The following is an 18,464-nucleotide window of genomic DNA, read 5'->3' as shown; positions in this document are numbered from 1 at the left end:
CTGTGAAACTTCACAGCAAATAGCAAGGGTTCACCAAGTGAGGGATGATGTCACACCCAATGCTCAGCGAATGCCTGCCAACTTTAAGGCAAAACCCCATATACGCAAAAATGCACGCAACAGCGACGAGCGACGCGACGTAGATGGTCTTCGCGCAAGCGGTCGCTTGGATGGGCAAACCCCATTTACGCGACGGCTTCGGCGAGCGATCTCCACTGTTGCTGGCATGAGGGCGTTTACTCGTGCCAAAAGTTGCCCGTTGTCAGCAGTATGCAATGTAAAATACGATGTTTTGTTGCTTAATTGTACATAAAATGTGTATCATTGTCTTGCAGCATTTTTTTCGATCCCATCACTGCTGCTACGTGCCGCCAAGCCGCGTCACAGAGGGCGTGGGACTTGTAGTTCCCGGCCCTGAGGTCCCGTAACGCACGTTCGCGTTCAACAACGTCAACGTTGCGCTAGTTGCGCTCGTCGCCGTTGGCCATTGTTGATGAACGTTGTTGTTGATGCGCGTCGATAAGAAAGTGGCGGCAATCAGCAATACGTCACTGATGCATCTTGTTCCGGTTTTTTGCTATTGGCTGCTTGAGCACAGCACTTCCGGGCGACGAGCGACGGATTCCAAATCTGAAAAGCCGAGCGATCGCGCGAAATCGACCACGCGACACGTCGCGCGAACGGCTCGTTTCGTCGCTCATAGCATCGCTCGTCGCTGTCGCGTGCATTTTCGCACATATGGGGTTTTGCCTTTAAGACTTACGAAACCTGCAGACATAACACTGAAGGAGGGACCTGGATACTTTTTTTAAATGACTGCCAGAGCACACATTTTTTTCAAGGTATGCATAGTTCTACACATTGTAAATCGAAATACGATGTATGCCCATCCAAAATTTTCACCTACCTGAAAAAGTATCTTGAGTAATGTGAACAGCAGGATTTAACCGATTTGTTTCAACAAGGCCATGCCGAATGCATAAAAGTTTATTTTTTTATTTTTCATCTGCAGTCCTGTGGAATGCATTGGACTGGGAAGCATTTAGCATTCTTGAAAAACCATGGCTGTCCTCTTTCCTGCAGCAAATAGGTTCAGCAAATATTCCCCACTGCACAGACATCACCTTCAACCAGTACTCACTGCATTACATGACTGTATTGCAGTGAAGCTTACTAAAGCAAATTAATCGCTATGAAATGCAAATTTCTACTGCGTGAACCATCCATGTTTTGAGACACGCATATTGTTCATTTTCCTCCACACGTGCACTGCCTTTCAGTTTAAAATTTTAGGGAGGTGGAAGCTTTTGTCAAGACAGCAACTACAGCTTAGTGCAACTTAAAGCACGAGAGGCCTTGCCCAGATGGCCAAAGTACAGCAACCGATCGCCTCCTGGACATGAGAAATAGTCCCTCTCATGTTTTCGGCCACATTCATCATCTGTGGGGTCGATGGTTGTCTGACTCGCGGCATCAGTTGAGAATGCACACCCACTGGCGAGGGCTCATGTTCATCAGCCTTTAAGGTGGAAATGCCGCTGCCTTCTGAAGTTGCAGCCAACTATCAAATAGTCCCGTGTTTAACTAAATATAACACAAGCGCTTCCCCATAATGGGCAGGATACTCACTAGCGTCCAAGGGCGACCAGAGTCTCGGACATGTACTTGCGGGCATTGGGGTGGTTTGGATTCAAGGTCAGGGCCTGCTCGAAGTCTTCCAGGGCACGTCGCAAGTTGCTGTTATTCGCGAACCTGGCCAACCAGCACAAAGAAAAACAGAGCTTCAGTGTAAAGCAGAGCACGACAGTTTCTCCATGACCACACTTGATTAAAAAATGCTTTGCATTAACATTTTTAAGCTATTTATGTTCTCAAAACACACCACACACATTAAGGCATACAACCACTTTCCTGTTATGCCTACCTCAGCCATTAGGTGTGTACCACTGGGCTGCTTCTCTAGCAAGCTGTCGATCAAAGTGGGTAGGGAATCGGACGTCGAAGCTGCCATATTGACACCAAAAGGCACTGTCATGCAAAACTAAGAGCAGAAGCAGCAAGTGAAGCTGTGAACTGGCGCACCACAATTCACCACTGCTGCTACATGCATTCTCACGTAAATTTGAATCACTGATGCACATTCTGCATCCATTTTGACAGTGGTAGCCTGTGAATTTATTTAACCCTGCTACCTCAGAATTCATTAATGATGGTGGGCTGCAGGGGCGTAGCCAAGAGAGAGGGGGGGGGGGGGGGTCGAACCCCCTACCCTCCGAAATTTTTCAGTTTTCTTTGTGCATGTATACACGCACACATACAAACGCACGCACGAACATACATTAAGTATGGTTGACCCCCCCCCCCCCGAAAAAAATTTCTGGCTACGCCCCTGGTGGGCTGCATCACTGGCTTCGATTTCTTTCATTAATTCACCCAAAATGAAGAACTGTTGAATGTACCACTGAAAATGGTGGAATGATCAGAAAAAAAAAAGCACGCTTAAATACAGAATGATAATCGCCTTAAAACATATTCCGTCACCCCCTTAGTAGTGGCATAATCCCTCAATACTTTTTACTGGTCACGAAACTTCCCCGTCACTCTATGGGAGAGCTTTGTGTGTCGCCAACTTTGACCGCGAGGCAGCGCCACCAGTGTTAAGGGGGCACCCACGGCACCATCGAAGCAGTCAGCGAGACGACGGCGTGGTGTGTTTGTTTTTGTGTGTCGTGCTGTATCGGATGTGTGCGGTGCTTTCTGTACGTCTTATCGCATTCAAACGTGACGAATAGTTAGCGGCAGCGTGACGAACGATGCTGAAAACGTCCTGCGTGCTGCACGGTCGCTCCAGCGAACAAGGCACTAGTTGAGGCCAGCGCGGCGACGGCGTGCTGTGCTCGCTTTGTTTGCGCCGTTTTATCGTGTGTGTGCGCTGCTGTGTGTGCCTGTGACCATTTTCGTATGCGACAAACCGTTAGCGGCAGCTTCACGAATGATGACAAAGACATGCTGTGTGCTGCACTGTCGCTCCGGCTATATACTCGCGGACAACTTTTCCTGGCAATGAAGGAAAGGCTATGGGAGCGGAGCTACTGCACATGTACAGCTCCGGAAAGTAGTCCGGCACGGCACGCGTTTCGAATTTAGTTCTGGTTTGTGAACCTTCCGCATCTCCTGTGATGGCCATTTGATTATTCAAGCGGCCGTCACAGATTTAGACAGCCATTTGTTAGTAAAATTCATCACAAGCTCCCTCGGCGAATCGTCGGAAAAGCTGGAGGGTGACGAGCACTCACCTGAAGACGCAGACGCCTTTTTGACTGTGAGGTGCACGTAAAAGGTGCGACGTATTCACAGGTGCGAAAACGCGAAATGACACTGCATATAGCAAAACAAATATAAATATCTCCTTGGTGCGCGCTGACCCTCTTTTCAAACAGCGCCCCGTAGAAAATAAAGTAATGTTGTTGTTTTTTTATTCTCATGCAGAAAACATGGACGCAATTGTGGGACTATAATCTTCAGCCGTAGCACATGCGTAGTTCGGCTCTCTAGCCTTCCCTTCATTGCCAAGAAAAGTTGTCCGCGAGTATAGAGGAACCACTGAAAAAGTATCTTCGTTTGTGTTCCCCAGCGACCCCGAAAGCCGTGAGCAGTGGAAGCGGGCGATACCACGTAAAGAAACGGGCACATTCTCATTCAGTTCACCAAACGTTCGAGTATGCGAAAAACATTTCTATAACGAGGACATTATTCGCGAAGACGAATGCGTTATAGAAGGCACCGTTGTTAGGTTGCCGCGTGAAAGAGCGAAGCCGAGGGCCGGCGCTATATCTCGATTATTTGAAGGTCTCCCGGCTTACTTGTCCCAAAAGAAGCCGGCACCTCGGCAGTTGCCACACAGGCAGCCGGTCAAGCGTCGTTGAGAGTCTTCGGAGGATTCCAGTGGGGGAAATGCTGCGCAGAGGATCCGGTTGGACGTCTCCGACAAATTGGATGCAATAAATGACGGTAAATATTGCAGTTTTACGCGGCTTGCTCTTCTGTGTTCTTCGACACGCTGATTATAACGCAAGTTGAGCAAACTTGATGGATTTCGTAAACCTTGGTGTTTTTCCCCTTGTTGTGCAGAAAGTATGCCGACGGTAAGCAAGGCTGAGGACAAAGCTTGCCAAACAGAGGAGGCTGTGTGCAGCGCTTCGGAACTGCGTCATGCGTACAGCTGTGTACTGGCAACGTTGGTCGCGGTGGTTCCGCTGACATAGGCTACAGCCTCGAGGAAAATAAAAAGCATAAAAAAGGCATGGCCAAGCAGTCTTTGCTAAATCAGCGTGCAGGGCGTGGCTGCACGCCGATTTCACCGCGATCGAAATGACTAGAACACTGCCGCAACCAAAGAGACATTTATGGCTGCTACGCGCAGGTACGAGTACGCTGCCTATACGCGATAGGTGATCAGTATATAAAAAAACGCACGGAAACATGTCCGTGAAGCCACCAGCGCGAGTCTCCGCCACGGAAACCTCTTGACGCACCGATAACACCGTTCAAGCGGCCACAATGAAAGCCCCCTTGTCTGCAGTAACGCCCCCTTGTGGGAGGCTGTGTCCCTATGCCAAACTTGGCCCGAAGTTTCGTGACCAGTAGAAAAGTATCGAGGGACTATGGTAGTGGTGATGACTGACGTAGGTTGATGCTGAGGTTACAAATAAGGTATCAGTTTAGTGCACATGAGTTACAGTTTACACTTAAGCAAAGAAATCAAAATGCTCATACTGAGATAACATGAGCCACTCACAGAGCGCCACGTGCCACCAGCGCCTCCACGTTCTCGGGGTCGATCTGGAGGGCCTTGTTGAGGCAGGCAAATGCCTCACTGTGGTTGCCAGCCTTGAAATGCATCACTCCATCTTTCAGGCTGTAGGTGGCAGAAGGAAGAAAGCATTCGAAACAGTCAACCAAAGGAGACTCCAAAAGCAGAAATCATGCATACACTTGGCCACTTTCTGAAGATAGCCAATTTGCGCAGACATCTAGACAACTACACGGTACAGCTAAACCTGGATGTAACGAAATTGACGAATGTCAGCAATATTTCGCTATATATACAGGTTTTTGTTACATGCAGTTTCACATGAAAATAGGCAAGTATAATGCAAAACAAAACCAAAACGAGATGGACATCACTTCAGAAGGCCTCACCTCTCACATTTATTCAGAAGAAAAAAGCTGCGTGATTTTGGCTTGCATTTTCTTCACATATGATGACATCAAGCACTGCTCCAAGGAACTTAATTCATGAAATACAGCATCATCCTACGCGCCGGTGGCATGACCCAAGACGTCCAACGCGTCCATCGCTTCCTTCGTGTTAAGTGCGGCAAACAGTGGATCTTTCTCTGATGCAACTTCGTCGTGACTGTGATTTTGCACCATTTCAACAAGCGCCGCATCTGACATTTCTTCGGTACATACGGTACCGTTGTCAGAAAACAAAAATACACCAAGTTCAACATCGTCGGGCACTCCCCCGTTCGCACATAGTGCATCCCATGCTTCGGTTAACGGGACCCGTTTATCACTGCTATCGCTGTTGGCGCAAAGCAAAACCGTCACGTAGAGTTTGCTTTGCTTGCCTCCGTGGCAGTCCTCTCCTTTAAGTGCCAGCGTGCGATTAGGCAGCATCTGATAAAACAGAGCCATTTCATCAGCGTTATAAACGTCAGCTGCCTCGTAACGGCTCAAAACGCCAGGCAGCTCATCGGCCACCCACGATGCACAAGCATCGCTGTCGGCAGAGGCCAACTTTCTGCTAATGATCTTCCCGACGACTCCGTTTCAGCTCTTAAATCCTTGCAGCCAGCCGTTGCTAGCTTTGAAGTCGTCATGGCCCAGGATGGAAATAAAATGCTTCGCTTTTTGTTGTACAAGGATGCAACAGCCCAAATAGGATTTGGAGCAATTTTTGGAGCACCAAAATGTTGCTTTTGGAGCGCAAAAATCCAAATTTGGAGCAGGTTACGAAAAGAACCCTGCATTTTTTAGCCCTAAATCCCAAATTTGGAGCAGTATAACAAAGAAGGCTTATTTTAAGAAAAGAAAAAAATATGTAGAAACCATTCAACATCAGCTAATTCGTGCACAGTGCACGTGAACACTGCTATTTCAATAAAAGCATTGTGGTGAGCCACCCCACGTTGCGAACAATGACTAAGTCCACATTAGCATTTGCAGAACTTGTCATATAATTTGACAGGCACTGGAAATGCTAATGTGGACCTGCGAACCTGGCAACCAGGAAATTCGGGAGATTCATAAAGCAGGAGCAAGTGGGGGTAGCGAAAAAAGAAAACTGGCATACGCTTTTGTCTATTGATCCTCAAGGCCGCAGAAACGCCATACACAGCAGCTCCAAATGATTGCCAATAATTTTTTAGACGTCAGCAATCATACTAGTACTCGTAATTACACGGTCCGTGCACGAATGAGTAATTAAGGAACAAAATGTGTTGTGTCCCTGACAGCTAGTACTAATGGCCCCTTCTAAATCTCAGTATGCTTTTCCGCAGGACACCAGTGTGCTGCGGCAAAAGTGGCTTAAAAAGCATTATGCACGCAATAAAACAAGCATCAGGAAATTTGAGAACTACTGTCCTTTTCTATCGCGATAGCAACTATATGGTCACTCTCGACAAGTTTTTGCCGTCATCTCCCGTATAAAGTCCAAATTGATAACATATCCCTGTGCATAGTATGTTCTACCGCGGGTAAAAGCACGCGAACGCGGGCGACGAACGCGGCTGAAGCAGATATCAAACGAGCCAGCCCATCTCCATCGCTCGGAGGGCGTATGCGATAACACCACTCCGCTCCGGGAAGCCTGCCATCAAAGCATAGAGGAAACGCCCCGCCCATCTTGAACGAGCATGCAAAGACGCAAGAGGGGGGGGGGGGGGAGGCTGTCGCTCGAGTAGCAACTCTGAACTTTGATTCTAAGGTCACGGTCGCGATCGCTGGCGCGCGCGCTATCTCGGCAGCCATCAGCGGGCGGCTCGTATATCCTGCTACGTGCTGCGCTCTCAGTGCGAAGACACTGTGCAGAAAGACAATCTTTCCCTGGAGTGGCCGTATTCTCTTACACCAACGTTTTGTAGAGTTACGCGAGATCGGATACAAAAGAGTTTGCTGCCAGCTTCACTTCGTATAACATTACAATTTGTCGCTATCGCATTCACTGCTTCGTCCTTGCGGTGAAACTGACTTTCTTTTTTCTTTCGTGAGGGGTTAGGGTTAGGGTCTGTGCGTCTGTATTGGATGACGATGCCCACGCTGCAGATGACCAACGCGGCCTGCATTTCTTGCTCAAATTTGCGCAACTGGGAAAGTTTTAAGCTGGTCGGGCATTTTGGCGCAGCGTGGCGCAATTTTAACCAATTTCACGGTTTTGGCTCAGCTTGGCGCAAAAATAAGGAATTGTATCGAATTGGCGCAATTGGCGCAGCTGTTGCATCCCTGGTTGTAGGATGGCACCGCTTATGGGCACATTTCGAGCACGTGTGTCTAAAAACCACATAAGCATGGCTTTGTCCACATCGGTGTACGTTGACAACTTCATCCTTTTTTTCTTCGAGCTTGTGCCCGATTCTACTGCACTGCGGGTGCTGTCTTTCACTTTCAAGATAGTTTCCAGGGTGCTGGCAGGAATGTTGAATCACGCAGCAACATCCTTCTTCTCGCCAGCGGCGACCGCATTGACTGTCTACAGCTTGTCCTCGAAAGACAAAATTTTACACTTTCTCACTGAACACATTTTTGAAGCGAACAATCACTGTGAGAAACGCGCAATACACACTGCTGACGTTGACACTCCCGTTAAGGCTCGCGTCGCGTCTACTCACACATGATGCTATGACGACAGAACACGCACAAGCCTAAAAAAGCAAACAAAATCAGGTATGCGCAACAGCGACACATGGTGTCACGATGCATAAACGAAAAAAAGGGAAAGAAACTGGGATCTGCCACAGAGCGGCATTCAGCAAGCTAGCGGTTTTGATCATCATCGCGGCACACCAGATCAATTGCTCTGGCTCACTGCTATCGCATGTGTTCCTCTCGCGATCGCCACTTGCCTTTTTTTTAGCCATTGCAAAAGTTGCATTATTTATCCAAATTTTCAGCAGATCTACTGCTCAAAATAATGAACGATGAGCATGGAAAATTCGTTACACCCAGGTCATTTGCCACAATGCCTTCGTTACATGGAGGTAAAAAATACATGGGCTTCTATGGGGACAGAGTTGGGGAATGAAAAAAATTTGCTAAATCTAGGAACTTGTTAAATTGAGGTTCGCTACATCTAGGTTTAACTTTAAGTACAGTAGAACTGGTGGGAATACAGCATCAATATGCATTAAGTGGAAGTACACAGCAACACCCAAGTCCAAAGTGGCATCTCTTGACATGTGCTGTTGTGACCAACAGAAAATCCTATCCCACAAAATACGGGTCATCCCACATAACTTGAGCCAAGATGTTAATATTGAAAGGCGCTTTGGAAGCGAATCGGAACCGAACGCATACTATTTGCACTTGCCTGTAGTTACACAGGCTACTTTTTACTTTCCCCTTAACTCATTAATTATATTTATTGGCTTAATTATTGGCTTAAGACCCGAAGTACGAATGCAGGGTTGCAAAGCACCTCCAGAAGCCAACGATTGAGTTGTTTCCTGTGCGATATGTCTCACGTAGCCCTTTTTCCGCGTTAGAAAGCCCGCGAAATATGAAAAAAGCCATACGACCAAGCACTTGCACACTGGTATGGTGTTGTTCTCAAGCATACCATCGGTGAACCAGGTCACCAGCAGCGTGACTGTGGTCACAGGGAAGCAGCAGAGTGTTTTTCATGGTGGCCAGCATCTGGGCCTGCAGCTTTGTCGGATCTTGGCAAAAATGCATACAACTGGCTGAGTGCTGCCGAGGCCGAGTGCTGCCGAGCACACGCATGAAACAATGCAGCTGCCACTGTTCACCAGCCGCAAGCTCGAGAGCAGCATGAAAGCAGTGTGCAAGTGCTCAGTCACGTGGCTTTTTTCACATTTCGTGGGCTTTCTTTGCAGCAAGGAAAAAAGGACTACGTGAGACGTATCACACAGGACACAATTCAATCGGTGGTTTCTGAAGGTGCTTCCCAACTCTGCATTCATACTTCTGATCTTGAGCCAATAATTAAAAGGCTGGTTAATTAAATATGATTAATGAGTTAGTCAAGGGGAAGATAAAGATAGCCTAAGGAACTATGCCAAGAAATATGCCAGTGCGAACAGCATATGTTCAGTTTGATTCACTTCCAACGGCCCTTTCATTTTTAAAGTTCAGGCTCAAGTTACGTGGGATGACCTGTACTTTGCCTGAAATACGCATGACAAGGATATTTTTCTTTCTCTCACAGCACGCAAAATTTCCAGATCTCTCACAACGACTGCACAATACCCACGAAGCTTTCAGAAAACTATGAATTGACATCAATGGCATGTGGACATCTTAGTGTATTAGTAGTATGCAACGCTGAATAAATGAACATTTGCAGCAGCAGCCTTTCGAAAATGTTTTGAAAACAAGCACTTTTGACTGGCCTCTGCCCTTTCTAAAGACAGGAGGGCATTTGTGGCACACTTAACCTAGCAAAACAAGTGATAGTGGTGTGCACCATAACTGGATTAGCCAACACAGCTTCAAGCAGTCGGCCAATTCATTACGCTCCATGGTAAGGGTTTCAACTATCTTTCAGCCAAGTCTATCAAATGTAGCAATCATGTTCACTGCATCCTGTGCCTGCAAATACATGGGCCTAAAGGAAAAGTGTGCACCAGTGAGAAGATTCGGGAACGTAATTTGTGTCAACAGATAAGATGCAAACTGCGCAGCACGCATATGCGAACTGTGTTTCCCCTATACCGTGGTTACCACAACCATGCATCTGAAGTGGCTGTTACTGGTGTCTAATCGAGCCTTCAATTATTGCCTAAAAAATTTAAATACGTAATGCAGTGCATCTTAAAAAAATAAAGCAATAGACTTCAGCATACATGTTGAAGAAAAGGTGAGCTATTCAGGTTTAATGTTTTTTTCTTACTGCTCTCGTATATTGCGTTTTAAAATCAGGAGACAGCATGCATGCAGTCACTAAAAAAATCAGTTCCGAGTTTGTGCGTCACCCTGTTTGTCTTCTTGACATTCTTAACCTCTGCTTTTTGTTACTGGAATGGCTAGAGTTTTTTTTACAGGGTTATTGCAATTTTTCAATTTGTTTTCTCAAGGACACAAAACCATAGAGATTTGTTTGCATACACTCACATACAAAGTGATTACGATGTGGACATGCGCAACGCTTTCTTTGCTGCAAGAAAGTTGAGCGACAATTCATTTGGTGTGAACTACTGCCCAGATGCCAAATTGCAATTAGACTAATTGCAACAAGGAATCACTAATGAGTTCAAGCTCTGAATCCAACCTAGAAGCAACTCCTCAAAAGTGCGTGCAGCAGGACAATTTTCACTGGTACAAAGATAACAGCAATCTGGTGATCACGTTTATCTAAGCCTGTGAAACATATTTATTTCAGCGCACATACTTTTTGATAAGTTCCTTTCTCGTATTTATTTTTATTGTTCATGAATAATGCCTATGGAAAATATTTTTTATGCAACTTCATGGTCACCATAAAAAGGTTAGGCTCAATTTTTTTTTTTAACGGGTCACTCTGAAAATTTTAAACCTGCAATAAATTAGCTCAACCCTAAAGGTTGCATTTGGCAAATAACATTTAACTCTCAAAGGATTACAACAGACTAGGCTGACGCAGACATGATAGTTGATTGAATAAAGGGGGAGGTCGAGCGACAATTCATTTGGTGTGAACTACTGCCCAGATGCCAAATTACAATTTTAGCGCTCGTGTGTGTCAAGCCTCTTCTCTGTCTTTGTCTTTTGCACTGTATCATGGCAAACCAAAAAGCCCGAACAGCTACCCTAGGGAGGAGGAGGAACCCAGCCAATCAGCCAAGCATTATCAAGCACAGAGGCACGCATACACTGGGTGTAAGGATTAAGCAGTGACCAAAGGAAACAGTGCCAAGGCATTACCTGGCCAGAATTTTGCAGGGCATGTGGGCCCTATAAGCAAAAGAGTGAAACTTACAAGCTGCTTACGTCACATCTGTGGAAATTAAAAAGAAAAGCAAAATTAATGCTTGCAGCACATTTGATTAGCAAAAAAAAGTCCTGCCACCACTTATACCTCTCGCAAAACTCTGCAGTGAAGCCCACACATAACTCTAGTATGAAAACTGAGAACAGATATGCAAATACAGTCGAACCCGTTTATAACGAACTCGAAAGTGCGCGAAAACTGGTCGTTATATCAGTAGTTCGTTGTAAATGGACTCGCCCTCAAAAACATGCATTTAGCAACCAAGCCGCTTTTTGTTTTTCTGCGCATTTTTATTGGAAAGTGCTAACAACTCCTCCGGTGGGAAGTTAGGCCTTTTCGCGTTGTGAAGCGAGGCCCGCTGCGTGCACGAGTGAATTAAACTGCCTTTGCAGTGAAGCAACAACGTTTCATTGAACTGCGGTACCGCTACGTGGAGCCGATCATCCCTGGCTAGTTGCGTGCAGCACGTCGCCTACTCGGTTCACGCCATCACTGCCGGGCCGCTTGCATTTGTGCGCATTTGTGCCCGCTTCACTTCTGAGCGTGCACGGGTGCGACGAGCGGCCTGTACGTTCAACGTGGCGAAGACAAGCATTTTGGAAGCAACGCGCACTCTACGTCTCCGTGATGCTCTGACAGCCCTGCACGACAGGCGCGGCGCGCTTGGGTTGCCGCCTAATAAAACACGCTGTATACGCTCGCTGTAAGTGCATCAACGTTTCTCGGTGCCTGTGTCGCTCAACACCAGCGAGCTAGTTTCGTTTACACGAAGCGATGCGCATTTTATCTCGCACGGCGCGGCGGAAGCGAACTTTCGAATGGCAATGGCATGGCGCGCTTGTACTGCTTGTACCGCTGTCATCCTGAACAGTTTACGCCACACGTGCAGCCGAGCCGATAGCTGCAGATGACTGTGATAAGGTTGTCGGCGATAAACCATAATGGCACGTTCATCGCCGGCCGCCACATCACCTTCACTCTCTTCTGATGCTTATCCGTGAAGGAATCGCCGCAATCGTGCGGAAGTCGTAATCATTGATCGGCCGGTCTCTGCCATTATCGAAAAGATGAAAGACATTTTGCGGCACGCTGTGATGTCGACACAGTGAACATTTAAGCACTGAAAAGTTATCGCGGTCATCGCTTATTGCATTTTATGGATTCTTGCGTTCCAAGGCATAGGTTCATCGTAGGCGGTCGTAGCTGCAGAGTGTAGATTAAGGGGGTAACAGTGCGAACACACACCTACAAGAGAGACGACACGGACACAAAAGCGCTGACTGACAACTGGTTTTAATGGCAGAATGAAACACCTTATATATGCCAAAGTGAAGCATGAAAAAGAAAAAGAAATAGAGGGATGGATAACAAAGATTAACAACGTGCAACGCCAACAACACAAAACAGCTGCAGAGAACGGCGCCAGGAAAGGTTGCCGTGCGAAAGCTGACTTCATGCTGCCTTCACGCTGCAGGCTTCATGCTGCCTACTATTTCTTTCTTTCTTTTTTTTTTTTTATTCCCCACTGCCATTCTGCCACTGAAGAAACGACCGGAAAGCGAGCGACCTCGATCGTAGCGTCCGAAAGCAGCGCATGCGGTGCTCGCCGATTTCGGGTATCTTCGTCACGAGTAAACTAGACTGGGGTACGTGCGAGCGTGCGCCTCTCATGCTTTAGAAGGCCTACTTTAACTTTTTTTTCGCTTCGTATACACCATATTTTTACCGCGACCGTGTCTGAAGTGTTCGTTGTAAAAGTAGGAGGCTTTGAAAAATGTTCGCTATATGTGGACGCAATTTCAATGGGTAGCATAGGAAAATCGTAAGTGCATCGAAATATGGTCGTTATAACTGATAGATTGTTATAAGTGGGTTCGACTGTATGCAGAGTCCCATCAATTATTTTGAATTAAGGAACTGCCTCTGATCACTGCCATACATCTGCACGTGCAGTACATGCAGTATTTTTGTTCAAATACAGCAACAAGCCTTGCATAACTGCATAACAACTTTTCAAGTAGTCCTTGTCTGCTGCAACGACTAGAAACATGCCAAGCTAATCTAACAACACTGTTCCTTGCAGAATGACAATGCTCATGCTGAAAGCAGGAAAGCAGTACTGTCAGCCCTGCACACAAATATGCCTGTGCTAACTGGAAAGTTAATGCAGACACTCTTAACAAGTGATTTGTCCAAAGAGATTCCTACACCACAGCTACTGATGAAAGCTTTGTTCCTCCTCCTCGTACCAATATCCAAGGTGGTTGGTTTAGAATACGACTTGAAGCAATGGCACAGCCTATCATTTTCACACTTAACCCTGACATGAATTCACATTTGGTCTATATACCGGGTCAAGCTGCACTAACTTGAGGCCCAGAAGCTTTTGAAGTATGGCTGTGCACTAGAGATGCTAGATAACATTTAAAATGTCATGTGAAATCGTCGATTAGGAAACACTGCTGGAGCCAACATTCTGACAAAATTATCAGGCCAGCCCTGATGAAGACATGTCCCCTTTTGTAAAGTTTCCCGAGACATGCATACAGAGGCATGTGGGGTAGGTGGGGTGCTCGTCCCCTCCCAGCTTGTCTGTAATTTTGTCCACAACATGTATAATAATTAGGGGTGTGCGAATATTCGAAATTTCGAATATTTTTCGAATAGTGTTTGCTATTCGATTCGATTCGCACTGAAATTTTACTATTCGAACTATTCGAACTTCCCAAAGACAAATGCAGTCAACGTCCGGTTGAAAGTGACCCCTTCAGATTTTCAATATGCTTCACCTCATTACACTCTCGTATTGCGGCAAAGCTGCCTTTCAAGCTCCGTTACGGTCGAACTTAGCCAAGAGACAAAGACCGGTTAGAAATGGTCCCTAGATTTTCAATATGCTTCACCTCATCACACCCCCGTATTGCGGTAAAGCTGCCTTTCAAGCTCCGTTACGGTCGAACTTAGCCAAGAGACAAAGTCCGGTTAGAAATGGTCCCTAGATTTTCAATATACTTCACCTCCTCATACCCCCGTATTGCGGCAAAGCTGCCTTTAAAGGTCCGTTAGCCAAGAGACGGTCAACGTCCGTTTGAAAGTGGTCCCTAGATTTTCAATATGCTTCACCTCATCACACCCCCGTATTGCGGCAAAGCTGCCTTTCAAGCTCCGCTACGGTCGCAAATGTATTAACTCGAGAAAACGCTGGTTCCAACATGGAGATGAAAGATGTGGCAGAGTTGGGGGCTCAATTAATGCTGTTTTGGACCTGAAATTTGGGCAGGAAGTACGAAAAATCGGACGCCGAAGCTTTTTAGCATCCAAAATTTCAGATGTTCTTATATATCGACATCTACTTGGCAGATTTGGAACTCCAAACTTGAAGGGAGCACACCCTTGTCCGCCACGTCAGTTGGCCTTCCACAGAAGTTGAAAGAGGAGGAGAGGCTGAGGAAATGGCATCTTTGCCTATCACGTGTAAAGTGTTGTCGGCAACACTTCGGTTGCACCAAATCATGTACATAAATACAATTCGGCCTCTACATTGCCTCACTCTTGATAAGAAAGACAACTATGAAATATGACCGCACCAGCGCTTCATCAACCTAGCGAAAAGAAACACTTTCATGTTGCGATCTCACAAGAACATACTTAGGGATTCTCTGCAACTTTTTCTGTAAGTTCACTTCGAATTATTCGAAAAATGTTTGAGAAATATTAGAAAATTATTCGAAATTATTCGATTCGATTCGCATTCAATCTTTATTATTCGAATTCGCTTCGCACCCAAAATTTTGCTATTCGCACAGCTCTAATAATAATACTGGGATGAACCTTGCACAAACAAATTGAAAATTTTGATCGCAATGATAGAGTTATTTTGTGTACCTTCCTCTCTATACATAGTCTAGCTTGACTGACCCACCCCCTGTACCCACCTCTGTAGGCATGCATAATTTTTGACCAGCGAGACCACTACAGGATCCATGCTTTATCACTTACATCATAACCCCTCCCACTAGAGCAATGGCTTAGCCAACCTATATTTACTGAAAGTGACATCCCCAATAGGATCAGCCAACTTCCAAATGATTGCTTGAAAATTTTATCTGATATCTTCTGGTATTCATTTTATCAAGATTTAACATGCTGGGCTAAACATATACAGATATAAGAATCTAGTGATGATTATGCCAACTGCAGGAGTGCCAACACGGTGCCAGTTCAAGAATTTCAGGAGATTGACAATACGGTGACATGCTTGCCGAGCCAAATTGAGCATTGTGTCATCCCACTGTCTCGTAACAAGGTTGTGAGAAGTGCGATTTCTTTACTACTGTTATATGTGGGCTTTTGCTGCACTGTGCAGGAAAAGGCTGCCAAGCCATGCAAGGCATACACATACCTCTTGTAGGCCCACTTGGATGACTGGGCCTTCCGCAGAGCTGTTGCATACTCTTCTTTGGAGTATTCTTTCCTGGAACAATACCAGTTGCGTATGCATTAGGAACAGCCAGCTAAAGTCATGTTCTAAGAAAAAGAGGCATGTTGATGGCTGTACAAAATACCTTATGAAAGTAAAATTCCATGCCTCTAGAATTGCCTAAACTGATCAAAATGGACAGTACGAACTCTTTTACACACTCCTAAACCAACACTGTTTTGTGAGATTGATATTAGCACACAATTTTAGAATAAAACAGCCAAAAAATGCTTCACATTTAAACAGAAAATGTGCTGCACTGTCCTAGTATACTGCACTAGGAATATAGCAGATAGCGAAACCAGCTAATCCAATCAAATGCTTTGCTCACTATCATGAGAATCTCAAATATGCATGATGAACTAACACAAACTGGAATTCCAGTCAAACGCTATGGGGAAGCTCTAGAGCATGCTATGGTAAAGCCTCGATAACTTGAATTTCAGAAGACCAGAAAATATATACAAATTAACCGAGTGTCAAATTATTGAGGATATCAAAAGAACAGCAAACAAATGCTTACATAAACATACTCTCATAAGCTAAATGGAGCAACAAATAATGTTTACATTTTGTGCAAAAACCATGTGGGAGCTACAATTAAGGTTAACTCATGACTGACTAGCATTCACAGAGGCAATAAAGTCTCAACACCCTTGCCTCAATGTCAGCTCCTGCGCAACATGAACTGAGGCATCCTTTTTCACTTTTGTCAGCACATCCCCATTATTTTCATTGAAATGCCAAGGATAGGAGCACTGAAAATGTGCCTTCAGCATCAAAACGTTGTAATGCCAAGATTCTCGTCCGTGCCCGCTTTGGGTGAAAGGGGGAGAGCCATGTATGGCTTTGGGAAAGGGTAGCATGATAAAGATCACTGCTGCGGTTTTGCACGCCAAAACCACGATACGTTTATGAGGCGTATGTAAAAATGGCAGACTGGGCTTGTGTGTGTTCCGGTGCTCCGTGTGTGTGTTCCTATTCTTCGTCCGTGTCTTATTCGCGCCTTAAAACTTCAAATAAGTTTATGAGGCATGGCATGCTACAGTGGGGGGGCCACCTGGATGGAGTTCTTTCATCTACACCTAAGTCCGTTCTTGCATACTGCCCCCATCAAAATGCAGCTGCCGTGGCTGGGATTTGAATGTTAGCAGAAGCCTCACATCACAAGCAAAAGGTCAGGAGCAAGATATCACAGCAAAAACCTTTCAGACTCCACATTCAGCAACATTGCCATTTATAATGAACATTACAATGACACGCAGCACAGGCATAGCAGTCGGGCATTAAAACAGTTTGGATGTGTGCATGGGCTCCAAGCGGCCCAAAAGACAGGCTTGGGCTACTCTACGTTTTTGCCAGGCAGGCTGGGCCATGTGCGAAGACCAACTCAAGCCCATAATGCAGACATTATTGCAAAATGCTTCTCCAGCATGCTGCACCTCCTCCGCGCACACGCTACCCCCTCGTACTATTACCTTTTTTCTTTTGTTGCCCACATTAAACACATCACAGAAATTGCAGTATGCGATGTACTTTACATATGGTACATTCCCCTTCATCCTAAACATGCTGAAGCCTGTTTTGAATATATTTGCGTTCCACCGGTGACCGGTAAACAGCATAATGCCACAGTCGTGCCTCTGCCCCAATTTGATACGCCCCAGTGTTGACAAGCACCACACAAAGCAACTTCACAGGTCTCGCTACCCTCTTTGGCCACATCAATATGAATCACCTTCCTTGCATGTTACTGTGGCTTACAAAAATTGGACACAAAAGAAATGCAATACAGTGTGCCAGTTGTCACACTCTTTCTTTACTATGCCACTATGAATCGATTACCGGTGATGTTCGTGGCACGATGTTATGGACATGAGAAACAGCGTGTGTGCAAAAAAGAAAAGCAGGAGGAAACTGTTCCGCTTGATCCCACGTTGCTTAGAGGCAGTGATGACTGGGAGATCGACGTCACTTAGTCATGTTTTAGTTCGGATCAGTTAGTTACTCATTCGTGTTTGCTCATTTTGTTAACAACTTTATAATGAATTATTCTTTATTTTCCGAAATGTACCTTTCAAGGGTGCATTTATTAGTTGCATTTAGGTATTAAATTATGCTGTAAATTTTTTTCTTGAAAAAAAATTTCTTAAGGAGGACTAATGAAGGCTTGAATATTTCACTATGTGTCACTTAATATTTATTAACTCTAGGAGTACTTGATCTATGCTTCTAATTCTTTAAGGAGATGTTCTTGTGGAAAGCTTTTAGAAATCTTTTTATTTTTTTGATTAATAATAATAATAATAATAATCTTTATTGTACATTTCATAAGAAAGTAATACACATATCAGGCCTGCCAAAGCAACATAGGGCTTGAGCGGCAGTGCCTGATTACGAAACTTTTTTGGCATACAAGCTTCTTGTGAATCTATTAAAGTCAGCACCATTCAAAATGTATGCTTATTTACCTTCACTTTGATATATTGCACGACACTGCAAACCTACAAGCAGACGCACAAAAGATTCCCAACTCGGACACACAAGAGACGGCGAATTTCCTGTGGTAAGGAAAGAGTTCATGCCAACACCGTGACCATTGGGAGAGCATCCTTTGCATCTTTTTGTCAAGTTTTTGTGATGCACTGGGACAACAACAATGCTTCATGGGAAATATAACTCAGCGGTTGGAATCAGATGCATGCATCAGTACCCTGGCCATCGAATTTCCTGTGAAGCGCTATTAATGCCCCACCGACCATCCTCGAG

General features: G+C 45.4%; 1 protein-coding gene across 8 annotated transcripts in view; it reads right to left on the bottom strand.

Annotated features, from left to right (window-relative positions):
• The window catches only part of LOC119388238 (serine/arginine repetitive matrix protein 2), an 81,686-nt gene that overhangs the window by 17,343 nt on the left and 45,879 nt on the right, over window positions 1-18,464 (bottom strand). For 7 of the 8 annotated variants that reach the window (XM_049413875.1, XM_049413877.1, XM_049413874.1 and 4 more), the window contains 4 exons: window positions 15,618-15,689; window positions 11,204-11,221; window positions 4,799-4,918; window positions 1,630-1,752 (listed from right to left, as the gene is read on the bottom strand). In XM_049413875.1, the coding sequence (XP_049269832.1) occupies window positions 1,630-1,752; window positions 4,799-4,918; window positions 11,204-11,221; window positions 15,618-15,689 (333 nt within the window). The remainder of the gene's footprint in view (window positions 1-1,629; window positions 1,753-4,798; window positions 4,919-11,203; window positions 11,222-15,617; window positions 15,690-18,464) is intronic. The other variant, XM_037655905.2, reaches the window with a different exon arrangement.

Source organism: Rhipicephalus sanguineus, chromosome 3 (genome assembly GCF_013339695.2).
Source record: "Rhipicephalus sanguineus isolate Rsan-2018 chromosome 3, BIME_Rsan_1.4, whole genome shotgun sequence".
NCBI lineage: Eukaryota > Metazoa > Arthropoda > Arachnida > Ixodida > Ixodidae > Rhipicephalus > Rhipicephalus sanguineus.
The sequence above is the reverse complement of the archived record's forward strand: the minus strand, read 5'-3'. Positions and strand labels throughout refer to the sequence as shown.